The sequence below is a fragment of the Rattus norvegicus genome, chromosome X (assembly GCF_036323735.1).
Source record: "Rattus norvegicus strain BN/NHsdMcwi chromosome X, GRCr8, whole genome shotgun sequence".
Taxonomy (NCBI): domain Eukaryota; kingdom Metazoa; phylum Chordata; class Mammalia; order Rodentia; family Muridae; genus Rattus; species Rattus norvegicus.
The window spans coordinates 17,092,578-17,106,206 of NC_086039.1; the positions used below are offsets into that span (position 1 = coordinate 17,092,578).

The 13,629-nt window shown below is 47.3% G+C and overlaps 1 protein-coding gene across 3 annotated transcripts; it reads left to right on the forward strand.

The window, feature by feature from the left end:
* Positions 1-481: 481 nt before the first annotated feature.
* Suv39h1 (SUV39H1 histone lysine methyltransferase) lies at positions 482-13,365 on the forward strand. 3 transcript variants are annotated; one of them, NM_001402447.1, is made up of 6 exons: positions 482-667; positions 2,764-2,909; positions 4,076-4,738; positions 10,717-10,863; positions 10,949-11,078; positions 11,810-13,365. In NM_001402447.1, exons 1-6 carry the CDS (start codon positions 649-651, stop codon positions 11,941-11,943), a joined length of 1,239 nt encoding a protein of 412 aa, NP_001389376.1. In that variant the 5' UTR covers positions 482-648; the 3' UTR covers positions 11,944-13,365. The 3 variants fall into 3 exon arrangements, with proteins under 3 accessions (NP_001389376.1, NP_001100426.1, XP_063135989.1); NM_001106956.2 differs by having other exon boundaries at positions 599-1,091; XM_063279919.1 differs by lacking the exons at positions 482-667; positions 11,810-13,365 and adding exons at positions 674-1,091; positions 5,910-5,974 and having other exon boundaries at positions 10,949-11,084.
* Positions 13,366-13,629: the final 264 nt, after the last annotated feature.

The following is a 13,629-nucleotide window of genomic DNA, read 5'->3' on the forward strand; positions in this document are numbered from 1 at the left end:
GCTTGAGGGAATAGTAGGCTGCCTAACGGCACAAGGGCTGTGTTTCAGTGAACTCAAACGGCTGCAGGGCACAGACGGATGCTACTATTGACTGACGTAGTGCGAATGAAGAAGCGAGTGATCTGAACGGACACCTGATGGCAGCGACCGACTTATTTTTTATTTGAATCAGATGACTGACTGAACACCTATATATGGCTCTAGATCCACCCTGGAAGTGAATGCTTGCTCTAGGTTAAAATATGACGGGCAGAATTGGGGTCGGACAAAACAATCCCTTTATGACTGGCTGACGACATGATTGGCTAGCACTATGACTGACAGGAGGTAGAGCCTGGAGCAAAGTCAACCATTGCTCCTGCGCAGGCGCAGCACATTGAATAAAAGCAGCAGGCACGGGCGCTCGAGACCACTCCTGGTGACGGGAGGTGCTGCTGCGCAGGCGCATGCTGAATAAAAGCAGCGAGCACCGGCGCTCGAGACCACTCCTGGTGACGGGAGGAGTCCAGTCACAGCTCCCCGGTTGGTCTGAGCGGGAGCTGCGGGCGGTGAGGAACGGCCAATAGACTGCGCGTCCCCGGCCACGCCCGCGCGCGCTCTCTTCTCGCGAGGCCTTTTAGGCCCGAATGTCGTTAGCTGTGGAGAAAGATGGCGGAAAATTTAAAAGGTGAAGCTGTGGTGGTAGAGACGCAAGCTACTGGCCCGGCCGAGTAGAATGGAGGGAAGGTGTCCAGGGTTCCGAGCCGGGCGTCCGGAGCCACGGAACCTGGAGCTAGAAGGCCGGCGCGGAAAACGTGGGGCCCGAGAGCGCGGGCCGGGCGCGCGGGCAGGGCGGGGCTGAGGGGAGGGGGCGCGTGCTTCGGCCGCGGGGGGCGCGGGGCTGCGCAGACTGCGCGCGGGGTTTCTCGGCCGCGCGCGGCTGGCCGGCGCGCCTACGCGCGTGAGAGAGTCCTGAAGAGAAGGTTGCGGCCACGCGCGGGAAAAGCGGCTCTCAGTGACCGTTACCCTTTCGGTTTCCACGGGAGACGCCGGAAGGGGAGGAAGAAGTGGAACGGACCCCCTTCTCAAAATGGGGGAACCGGCGACTCTAGGTGGGAAAGGGATCTCGGCCAGATGGGGGCAGGGTTTAGGGGTGGACGATTCTCCCCAGAAAGCGGGATTGGGGGCCTCGGTGAGGAGGGCAGGGCTCCTCCATGTGCAGGAAAAGAGGGGTGACTGTGCGTGTTGGGCGGGCTCCTCGGCAGTGAGTAAAGCTGTGAGCATAGATTCCACAAGTGTGAGCAGGAGCTCGGATGGGTAGGAGTGCGGCTGCGGTTAGTGCGCAGCCAGATGCTGGAGATGTTATTTTCAGGCCACTTCTCAGGGGTTTCAAAGGCTTTTCCAACACGGGTTAGAGGCTTTGGGCAAGGAAAGGCCTTGGGTAAAAGGATGAGTGTACACGCAATGAGTTTTTTGAAACTGTTTTGTATGTTCTTAGATTACAATCTAGAGTATCTTATTAGGATCGTTTTAGGTTTGAGTAGAAAGATGGAGTTGGTTATTGACAGCATACCCCTAGCATCAAGTGGTTTTGTGACATATTTGATTTTTAAAAATGGCTTCTAAAATTACGTTGAAGGGATGTGCTCTGAAGCAAAAAAAAATGTGTATATTTTAAATCTGTTTCGCTTGAACAATTTTGGTGACCCTCAAGAGTGTCAGCGACTTACCACATGTATTGTTTGCATGTTACCGAATTAAGAGCAGATCCCTTTAGATTGAGTTGTACTTTTAAGAGAAACGTGGGATGAGACAGCAAGTGATAATGCAGCCTGGAAAAATAGGCCTTGGGTATATAAAGTGGTCTAGAATAAGTCCAAGAAGCTTCCAGTAATGTAGTACCCCTCCACCCCCCGGACAGACTGGCTGTTCTGGAACTCAGATTGACTTGCCTCTGCCTTTCAAGTGCCCAGTCTAAAGCACCACTATGTCCACCTTAATGTAATGTCTTTCTACAGTCTTTATAATTCAAGAATCTAAAAAAAACATTGAACTAGAAGTCTTTCTGAAATTTGTCACTAATCATGGCAAGAGATTTTTACAAGTGGGATTATTCAGTGAGAATATTTATTTTAATATGAATAATCAAGGCTTTTGCTATAGATGTGTTTGCTATTAATGTGTTTTGATTATAGATGGCTTAACGTCCTAGACCCTGCCAGGAATTCGCCTAAAATTACTTGTGTAAAATTCCCAAATGTTTGATCCAAAATCCAGTGGCCCAGAAGTTTCAAGATAAGTGAAGACTTTACAGCAACACCTCTGGTGCCCTAGTGATTTTCGCCCTACCCTGCCTCCCTTAGTCAACGCACCCCACTGAGCTAGGAAGCTATTGTCTTTTCTTTTGCAAAGTGCAATGAGCATTGATTAAGGCTCTGACCTCAGGTAAGTTTGCTGGGAGCTTAAGGCCTTGGATGTTCTGGGAGTGGATCCCTTTATGGACTTGACAATTGCTACAAGCTCCACATCATCCTTGCTATTTCAGAGTTAGGGGGGTAGGGTTTGGAGTTGAAGATTCCCCCAGAAGAGGGCGTAGGTCCTCTGATCGGAGAACTGGACTCTTCCATGTGCACAGAAAGACAGGTTGGGTAACTTTTTCTGGTGTTGCCCTGAGATTTGAACATTAGGTTTCAAGGAATTGTCATTTCTTGTTACAGAGGATTTTAGCTTTGAGTAAGACCTGTGATTACATTTTTTTGTGGGTCTTTGGCCTTCTCATTCCAGGTTGCAGTGTGTGCTGTAAATCTTCCTGGAATCAGCTGCAGGATCTGTGCCGACTAGCCAAGCTTTCTTGTCCTGCCCTTGGTGTTTCTAAGAAGAATCTGTATGACTTTGAAGTTGAATACCTGTGTGATTATAAGAAGATCCGTGTAAGTCTGGGGTGTGTGTGATACTACACTGGAGGGGACCCTCTTTTCTACCCAACCCTCACATCTGTTTGCAAAGAGGATTTTTCTCTGATTCATCCTGGGGGAGAATGGGATGAATTGACCCTCTTATTTCTATTTTACAGGGAGGGAAATTAAGTGACTTTCTTAGAGAACAAGAGGCAGAATGAATCGTCAAATGCATGTCTATTTCCACCTAGAAATAGAATAGTTACAAAATTGAAATTCTATGCCTAAGAGTGGAAGATGACAACAGGTAGTAGAAACAGTTACTGATGCCACAGAAGTAGTAGCAGGTTAGAGGAGCCCACTGAAAGCAGCATGTTTAGTTGAAATGTAGCCTTCAGTTTCTTGTCTGTAAAATGGGAAGGACTAGAGTTGTGAGAATTAATTATAGGGTGTGCCAGCTGCTCGGGACAATACCTGCTGCATAGTGAATGCTACAAAAATGTTAGCTGTTTTTTCCTTTCTTTTCATCTTTAGTTTTAGGCAGAGTTTTGCTATATTATGAGAGTTGGCCCCAAATTCAGAATCCTTCCTCAGTTTACTGAGTGATGGGGGTTACACAGATATATTCTCTTCTCCTTACTTGTATTCACTTTCGTGAATAGTTTAATAGTTTTCCAAAAACAACATAGCCAGGGAGCTACAGAGTGACATTTTAAACTGTCTTTTTTTTTTCTTTTCTTTTTTTTCCGGAGCTGGGGACCGAACCCAGGGCCTTGTGCTTGCTAGGCAAGCGCTCTACCGCTGAGCTAAATCCCCAACCCCCATTTTAAACTGTCTTAAGGCTGACTCCCAGCAATTAAAGCCCCCCCTAGCCCTGGGCAATATACTGCCTGGAAGAGTGAGAAGGGGACCAGACTGGTCAGCAGTGAATGGTTTCTGATGTGAATGGTTCAGATTCTGAATGTATTTAGTAGGGAGTGTGAGCAAAGGAGGAACCAAGAATAACAGCAGGAGTTTGGACCTGAGCAGCTAGGAAGAAGGAACAGAAGATAGAGCAGGAAGTAGTTTGGGGAGTTGAAATGAAGAGTAGGAATTTTAACAAATATTAAGGGAAGGGTAGAAATTGAACTTTGTAATCCTTGTGGTAGAGGGAGGGTGTCAGCATTTATGGTACCCTCGTGTCCCTGTCTGCTTAACAGGAGCAGGAGTATTACCTGGTTAAATGGCGTGGGTATCCTGACTCAGAGAACACCTGGGAGCCACGGCAGAATCTCAAATGTGTGCGCATTCTTAAGCAGTTCCACAAGGACTTAGAAAGAGAGCTTGTCCGGCGACACCGCCGGTCAAAGCCACCCAGGCATCTGGACCCAAACTTAGCCAATTACCTGGTGCAGAAGGCCAAGCAGAGGCGGGCACTGCAGCGTTGGGAACAAGAGCTCAATGCCAAGCGCAGCCATCTGGGGCGGATCACTGTGGAGAATGAGGTAGACCTGGATGGCCCTCCAAGGTCCTTTGTCTATATCAATGAGTATCGAGTTGGTGAGGGCATCACCCTCAACCAGGTAGCTGTTGGCTGTGAGTGCCAGGACTGTCTGTTGGCACCCACTGGAGGCTGTTGCCCTGGAGCATCCCTGCACAAGTTTGCCTACAATGACCAAGGCCAGGTGCGACTGAAAGCTGGGCAGCCCATCTACGAGTGCAACTCTCGCTGTTGCTGTGGCTATGACTGCCCAAACCGTGTAGTCCAGAAAGGCATCCGCTACAACCTCTGCATCTTCCGCACTGATGATGGCCGAGGCTGGGGTGTCCGCACGCTGGAAAAGATCCGCAAAAATAGCTTTGTTATGGAGTATGTGGGAGAGGTGAGGAGATGGGTCTGGGTATGTGTGTAGCTTTTCCCACTCCCTGTTTGTAATATGTGTGTCCCTAACTATGTACCTAAAACTCTTCTGCTTTCTTGTAAGAAAAGCCTAGGGTGTTGGTCTGAGTGCTATAGGGACATTGTTAATGGGGGCTGATGTTTGTACTGGGCACACATCAGCAGGACCATGCTGCCAGTTAAAAGAACACAGAAGTACTTCTGACCTAAGCTGGTTTCATAAGGGTGTATAGCAAAGCAAGTAGGAACTGAGCTCCAGGCAATTGTGGTCTGGGCATAAGGTTGCAGAACCTAGAAAGGCAAGTTCTCTCCTCATTTGTGAGTATTACAAACTGTGAATCTAAGGGAGCATGTAGGCTTCACTTGGATGGAGGTTGGGCAATATCCTCTAGGCCATTGGTTCTCAACTTGTGGGTTACTACAACCCTTTTGGGGATAGGATGATCCTTAGATAGGGTTTACCTAAGACCACTGGAAAATAGATATTCACATATTCTGATACCTATCAGTAGCAAAGAAAATAATTTTATGGTGGAGGGGAGTCACTACAATATGGAGAGCTGTTAAAGGGTCACAGCATTAGGAAAGCTTAAGAACTGACTTCCAGGTTACTCCGGGGAAAGGCTGGGTGGTACATGATGCAGGCTAGCTTTTGTAATTAACTATCCCCAGATCTTTGTAGTTTAACATGTTAGGAGTTAGTCTGCAGTGTTTTAAGGCAGTCTCCTCTTGGTAGCCCAGGTTGGCCTTGAGCTCACAGTCCTCCTGCTCTCCCCTCTTGAGTACTGGGCAAACATGTGCCCACCATCCCTAGTCTGGGAGTTGGTTTGCCTGGTTTGTGAACACTCTGATGTGGGTGTTTCAATGGATATACTGTTCACATAGTGACTCAAGCCCACTACTATTTTTACGCCCAACCCCTTGTGCCTTTCTTCTACCTTAGGGCCTTCTGGTCACCATCGACCTCAGCTTTTTGTAGTAAGGGACTGAAGGGGAAGGTGCTAAGGAGTCAAGACTACTTGTGGCTACTATCTATTGCCTGGAAGTTAGTCACTTTGGTGCCAGGGAGATGGATGGGTGGGTGTGTGGGTGTGGGTGTGTGTACATGTGTGTGTACATGTGTGTACACACGTGTACTTTAACTTTATGACCAGGTGTTAAAAAGGGTTCTGGATGAGCAACTAGCAGGTGTATGCAGCAGAAAATACCACATCATAAGGTGAGACACTGGGCATTTTTAGGATTGGACAGTTCTTTTATATATAGACAAATCTCATGTTCATCCTTGGACCTTTACTGTCTAAATGTGTGTTCTGTCATAATGACGTTGTTCATGTGTTTCCATAGGTCCCTCCTGGGTGTTATATGCTTGGACAGTGACAGCACTGGCCTGAGGATACATCTGAGGATGTCCACTTATATCAGTGACTGATGACTAGGAGAGGCTTCCATGAAACTAGAATAAAGGGTCAGGCCCTAGCAGGAAATAGATTGTCTCAAGGTAGAACAGTCTACAATATAGTAGAGAAGAGTCTGGACAAGGGGATGGCGATTGTCTGCTAGAGAAAATCCACATGCCGGAAAGCCAGGCAGTTTAGAGCAAGAGGAAGGTGTAGATAGGAAGGGTTCCTGACAGAAAGTAGCGGGATCCTGAGCATCTGCAAGATCCTAAGAGATGTCTATATTCCATAGTGGCCCAGTGAGCTGGAGGAAGCATGAGGTCTCCATACTCTAGGTTTCTTCACCCCTGAATGATTTTGGACAGTTTAGTATGTAGACCTCTTTCTAGAAGAAGATGCTCTTAACCTGGGACCCCTGACAGTCTGAAAGGGGAGATGTCCAGACCCTCTGAGGGCTGATATTCCTAGAGGTCATCCCGAAGCCAGGCAGTATAATTGTATTGATCAAGGTAGAAGTAAAGCCTCTTACAGGAAGGCTCGGTCCCCTAGATTTAGGGTCCTTATTCCTCCACTCTGAACATAGCAGAGTTCCCAGGAGCTCTCTGACCTTCCCATTCTCACCCATTCTCTGTTACTTCTTGACTTCTGTCTTGCCATGACCTTCTTAGGTCCAGACCTTCTCCTAGTACCCATAAACCTATGGATCCTCTTTCCATGTGGCCTCTGAAAGGCAGTAAGTACAAGTACCACCCCTCAGCAGCACTTTGTCTCTCTTGGTGGTTTAGGTTATTCTTCCTGTGAAGTACTTGAAAGCAGCCTTGTCAATGGTACTTGTGTTAGTATTTTAGTCCAAAATTTAGACAATCCAGATGTTCAAAAAGTAAAAGATCTTGAGACATGGTTTCTCTGTGTAGACCAGGCTGGTCTTGAATTCAGAGATCCGCCTGCTTTTGCCTCTCCAGTGCTGGGAATAAAGATGTGTGCCACCACTACTGGACTCTTTTGTTTTGGATAACCTGACCTGATTTATTGTCTTTGTACTTGGGGTTAGTGTTTATAGTTATGTGGCACTGTCTAGATGCTCCTAAGGTGCTATTATAATGAATCTACCGCTCTTCCCACCTAAGGAAGAACAGAGGGCCTCCTTTATGCTAAGCAGTACTCCTCCACTGAGCCACATCCTAACATGAAAGGTGCTGTGTAATTCAGAGTATCATTCCCAGTCTTGGATGCCAGTCTTTGAAGCCACTGATAGTTTGTATCAATAGTTTGTGACCTTTTGGACCTTTCTATGTTCTAGACTTTCTGTTTTCAAATTATTTCTAGCTTTACCAGTTAGGAAATACTAGAGAATACTAGAACATGCATTCTGTATATATTTTATCATCTCTGTAATGGAGGCAAGTTTTAATTGATTAAGTAATAGCATTTCATTACCAGCTTTTTGGGGGGGACACAGATAAAAGGGTGAAACTTAGATTTCAACAGGAAAAATGGTACTCCTTATAAAATCAACCCAAAATATTATTTCACACATAGCCTCTTTAGGTTTGAGAAAATAAAGGTCCAAAGAGGTGTCACGTAAAAAGTGGTCCAAGTTAACAAAGCTAGTAAAGTGGATGGTGGGAAATGCCTGTTGTTTAAACCCAGGCCTGCTGGCTTCTTCCCCCATGAGAAAGGAGGCACAGGGTAGGCTGAGTAGCACTGACTCATTTCATATCAACAGCCTTTTTTGTTTTAAAGTATATGAGTGTTTTGCCTGCATGCCTGGTGTTCAAGACCAGGAGTGGCCATAGATCTTAGGACTGGAGTTAAGAGTATTGAGTCAAAACTAGGTCCTCTAGAAGAACAGCAAGTGCTCTTAACCAGTGAGCCATCTCTCTAGCCCCTTGACAGCCTTTAAAAGAAAAAAAAAAACCTGACAGCCTTTAAAAAAAAAAAAAGACTTACTTCCTTAATATACATGAGTGCCCTGAGCATCAGATCCCATTACAGATGGTTGTGAGCCATCATGTAGTTGGCCGGGAATCGAACTCGGGACCTCTGAAAGAGCAGCCGGTGCTTTTAACCGCTAGGCTATCTCTCTAGTTCCCTCAACAGCCCTTTTAAACTGCCCAACTCCTAGACTGGCTTCCTTGACACTCTAAAGAGCCGCTAGAATGGAAACAGGGATGGGACATCACAGGAGACAAAGGAGAGCAGGTTAAGCCTGGAGGGTATGACTCATCCTTGTGAGACTGGAGCAGCAGGTAGGGACAACAGACAGAAAGATGGAGTGGGGGAGGATGTGGACATTCCTTCTGGTGGCTCAGAGAAGAGCTAGTATGCTGGTAAACTAGAGACTGGCTGGGTTCTGAGGGGCCGAAAAAAGACAGGCTCCAAGTGGTCATAGGGTTCTCAGGGAGATAGGAGGCCTACCTTAGCATACTTTGCCATACTATTAATAAGTATTTTGCTGTTGTTTCAGGAGAAAAAGCTTCACTGGTAGTGATGCCTTATTATGACCTGGGGCCCACTTTACAGGATGAATTTTGAGACCTATTTTACCTTACTTGTATGTATGAGCTCTCAAGCACATGAGCATGAAGGTGCTCATGTAATCTAGAAAAGGGGTTATCGTATCCCTTGAGCTTGAGTTCTAGTATTTGGGCTGTGTTTTGGTGACAGGATCTCAATTTTGCCCTGGCTGTCCTGGAACTGACTATGTAGACCGGGCTGATCTCAGACTCAGGGATCCACTTGCTTCTATCTCTTGAGTAATTGGATTAAAGGTTGTGTGTGAACAGGTCTGGCCAGGTTATAGGAATTTGTGAGCAGCCTGATGTGGGTACTCAGATCTAAACTCCGGTCCTCTGATAAGGCACTAAGCACTTTTAATCATTCCTGTAGCCCCAGCCCATATTTCTTAATTACTCCAGTGAGGTTGCCCTGAACACTGTTTTCCTAAACTATGTCTTACAGTGTACTGTGGGTGTCAAGATTCTAAGCTGCCTCTGTGGCCTGTGAGGGTCAGGAGTAGGCCTAAATTGTTAAACTTCCCCTATCAGACTGTGGCCTTTGTAAGCCCCGTGAACAATAACCTGGTATGCTAAGGGTATGTATTGCATGAGTAGAATGTGTGTGCAAGGTCCTGAGTTTGTCTACACTACCAAAACAAAGGACCTGAATGAGTGGAGAAATAAATTGCAGATGGGGAGGCCAGGTCCTTCAGGAATGAGCTAGAGTAGGGGGTAGTATGTAGTGTGGTCTGGAGAGGCAGAAGAGGCAGGTAGGTAGGGCACTAATATAGCCTTCCTTGCTAGAAAACAGAAGTCATACCCAGAGGAGGGTAGATTTATAACAAGAACATGGTCACCAAACTCATAAGGTGCTAGGAAGGTCTGGGTCTGGTGTCATCTGGGAGGTGGACAGTGTCTTTGAGGAAGAGAGGGAAGGAAGAAGACAGGAACGGAGTGAATGTTGGAACTACGTAGAAGACTGCCTCTTGGGTCTTCTGCAAGACTGCAGAGGGTTTTCTGGGCCATAGAACAGAAGGAAAAATAGCAGTCAGCATGTATCTGCTGGGGTGTGCTCTGTTTGGGGCACTTGTCTGTCAAGAGTAGACATATGGAAGAAACCAAGGAGTGAGGGTACCCTGGGCTGAGGAGATGGCAGTACAGTATATGGGACCCAAGGAGAGGACTGTCAGGTGAAGGTGAGGATTAAGAAAAACCCATATCAACAGCATTTGGGAGGCATGTGCAGATCAGAGCTGAGAGGATGGTGGCAGTGGAGAGGAAATGTGGGAAGAAGTGCCTGCTGTGTCCAGCCTCATGTGTTAGTACCACAGTGTTGGGGCCTTCTCTCAGCTCTAGTTTGCTCTCATTTCCTCTCATGTTCTTCCTTTTTACTCTCACTTTATCTGCATTTTATCATTAGGTTTATTCTCAGCCTCTTTCTGGTTCTCAGGATTTGAGGATCTTGGCCTGGATTTTCTCTGAGGGCCTTGGTCTTCTCCAACCTGGATCTTTCAAACTAAGATTCTGTGTTTTTGTTTCTGCCTGTAGCTCTCTTGTCTGAGTCCCCTTTTCCATTCATTTAAGCCCATGTCCTCATTGTCCAGGGCCTCTTTTTTTCCCACGTCCTCTATGTCCTTGCCATCTGCATGACCTGCACTGGTCTCACTTCCTTGTCTTTGCTTTGTGCTGTCTCTTGCTGTCCTGCCCCGGGTCAGTCAGTTTCTCCTTGTCTCTTCCTTGCTCACTTTCTTGCCTGTTCTGGGTCTGTCTGTGTCTCTGTCCCATCTTGCTCTGTCCCAAGTATACATGTGAGGCTCTGGGACATCTCAGTGAACAGAAAGTGGAGGTCCTTACTTCCTTTCACAAACTGCACCTTGAAGTCACCTCTCCCCCTACCATTGGAAGCAAGATAGCTCCTGCCATCTCAGCTGGAGAAGGGGTGGGTGGTGGGCAGCCCTCTGCATCGCTCCTGTTCACTGTTCTCTTCCCAGAGGCCAGGTCAACATCTAGTTGGGGCTGGCTTTCCTGAACCTTCATGACCAAATCTTACCCCCCTTCTTCAGATTATTACCTCAGAGGAGGCAGAGCGGAGGGGCCAGATCTACGACCGCCAGGGCGCCACCTACCTCTTTGACCTGGACTACGTGGAGGACGTATATACCGTGGATGCCGCCTATTATGGCAACATCTCTCACTTTGTCAACCATAGTGTGGGTGCCTCCAGCAAGCGGGCAGGGGGTTGGGAGGGGCAGGCCAGGGCTCCTCCTTACCTTCCCACTGTTCTTTCTTGCCCAGTGTGATCCCAACCTGCAGGTGTACAACGTATTCATAGACAACCTTGATGAGCGACTACCCCGCATCGCATTCTTTGCCACAAGAACCATCTGGGCGGGCGAGGAGCTCACCTTTGATTACAACATGCAAGGTGGGGGTGGTAAGGGCCCCAGGGGCAGGGGCAGTGACATGGGGATGTGAGGACCCCACCCCAAGGCATATATGGGTCAGAGTAGACCAAAGGAAATTCTTTTGCTGGAGTTTTAAGATGTTCTTCCTGATTTCCAGCCTCCTTTTGGACCCTGCCCATGGCTTATGGGTTCCCATATTTGTGCCCCCTGAACCCCAAACCTGATACACTTATGCCACCTTCTTTCAGTAGTACTTGTGGGAGAGGATGTTTGGCTGAAGTGTTAAGGCATACCTCACTTCCGTCTTGAATGAATTCCCCTACCCCTCCTGACTCTAATCCTCCTTCACCTTACTTGTTCTGAGCCTCTGGATACCCTTGCGGTTTCTAGCCTGACCTCTTCTTGACTAAACTAGTCATCTCTGAGACACTTGGCAGATAGTGGGCAAGAGTTCAGGTACCTTTTTAATGCCCAGGTTGACCTCTATTCCGCAACCCTGCCTGACGTGACACTTCTGTTTCCATGTCAGCCTTCGTCCTCGCCAGACATCCCTCAAAGCCACTCATGAACAAACCCCTCTAGTGTTGTGCTCTAGTTCTAACCCCAATCCACCATCCCAAAGATCCTCTCCTAACTCAAATCTCAGACCTGCTCCAAACCTCAAGATCCCTGGGTCTTCTGATATAAGGGGTAGCAGGACCATTCATGCAGGCCTTCTAACAACCCCCCTTCCCTGGCTGTGACTTCACAGTGGACCCCGTGGACATGGAGAGTACCCGAATGGACTCCAACTTTGGCCTGGCAGGGCTCCCCGGCTCCCCCAAGAAACGGGTCCGTATTGAATGCAAATGTGGGACAACAGCTTGCCGAAAATACCTCTTCTAGCCCTGAGAAGTCTGAGGCCAGACTAACTGAAGGGGCCTGAAGCCACCTTCCTCTTCTCTACTGCTACCCTCTTGTCAAGAATGACCATCAATCAGAGCCTTGTCTGCCTCCACTTGTCCTCACCTGCCCCAACCTGCTCCAGGGTCAGGGCTGTTGTGAGGACTAACTCCCGGTACCCTTTCCCTGTTCCTTTCCCCTATCCAGGCCCATCAGGCATTGCACTTAAAACTCCCAGCCCCATTTTCAGAAGCATATTTTTCACATCAGGATTCCCTAGATTTGGAATTCATGTCAATGGAGGTCCAAAGACTGAAAAGACTGAGCAACTCAGCCCCAAAGCAGATTTTTTTCTCTGCAGCTCTATGTAGTTAGTTCAGGCTGGCGTTGGACCTTTAATCCTCCTGTCTCAGCTTTCCTCATGATGAAATTATAGGTGTAAACCCAGCTAATTGTATCTGCTAATTTTCTAATTGTATCTGCTTCAGCTCTGAGCCCGAGTGACCTGTTGCAGGCCTCTTCACTGCTCTATGAGGAAGCAACCCCTAGGCAGACAGACATCAGAGCTGAGATACCAGCCCAACATCAAACTGGATCAGCAACCACGGGGCCTTTGTACTCATGAAAGAAAAGGCAATCTCCAGAAAGGCTGATTCTGCTCATTGTGCTTTTAATGCTGGCTAATACTAACCTTAAGACGCATAGGGTTGCAAAGAGAGTTGCAGGTCTGAAAAGTAGTTGCCCAAATCCCATCAGAATGGGAATGAAGTAAATACCTCTTTGAAAGCCCCTCAGAAGGGTTAGAACTAAGTTTTACCATCAGGAAGTAGAGTGCTGGGCTTACTGGAAACCCAGCCATGGCATTTGATGGCCACTAGAATTAGAAGCTGGAACCAAGATCTAGGTATTCTGTAGAAAGCACTTAAAAAGACAATAACGTGCATCGATTAGAAGGTGATGTGATGCCAGGCACTTGGTAGAGCACCTGGTCCATATGGATTGTCTCAGGGAAGCCTTGAAAACCACAGAGGTGGAGCCCAGGAAAAAGCCCATGTGACAGAAGGCAATGTCTAGGCCTAAAATACTTGTCAGCTCCAAGTATTCACCTGGGTCCACTTGTCTCAAAGTTAACTGCCTAGAGTTGTACAAAAGGCAAAGATTCTGATGGCTGCCTTGTCCCCTGCTTCCCCACCTCCAGGAAGCTTTTCCTGAGTTCCTATACCCAGAGTACCCCTTTGTGAAACTCTGTACCCTGCTACCAGATGCCAGGTCTGTGTGTGTATTTTGTATATATGTGTCCTGCCCACACTCCCCAGGCTGACCTTCAGGCATGGACTGAATCTGGTTTTCTGTGTACCCTCCTCAGCCCTCTCTAGCCTGGAGTGCACACCAATAAACTTTGTTGTTGAATTAATAAGCTGGAGATATGAGAGTTGAGGTCTTGATAACTAGGAAGTGAGAGAGGTTAACTGGGGTTGCTCTAGAATGTGGTCAGAGAGGCTTGAGTCATCTGACTGTCATGATCTTCCTACTTGGGGCCCCTTATAAAGTGGTCTAAACACTTGAACAAATAGTCCAGCCTTTTCTAAATTTATTAGTTGCCACAAACAAAAATAACTACCTGAAGAAATAGATAAAGTGGAGTTCAATATGCTAAATTCAAGCTGGGCCCTTAGTAAATTTTCAACT

Coding starts and splice junctions, on each gene's coding strand:
- Suv39h1 (NM_001106956.2), top strand. CDS start 1,070: ATGGGGGAACCGGCGACTCTAG. Junction 2,910..4,075: donor GTGATTATAAGAAGATCCGT/GTAAGTCTGGGG, acceptor TCTGCTTAACAG/GAGCAGGAGTATTACCTGGT. Junction 10,864..10,948: donor CTCACTTTGTCAACCATAGT/GTGGGTGCCTCC, acceptor TTTCTTGCCCAG/TGTGATCCCAACCTGCAGGT.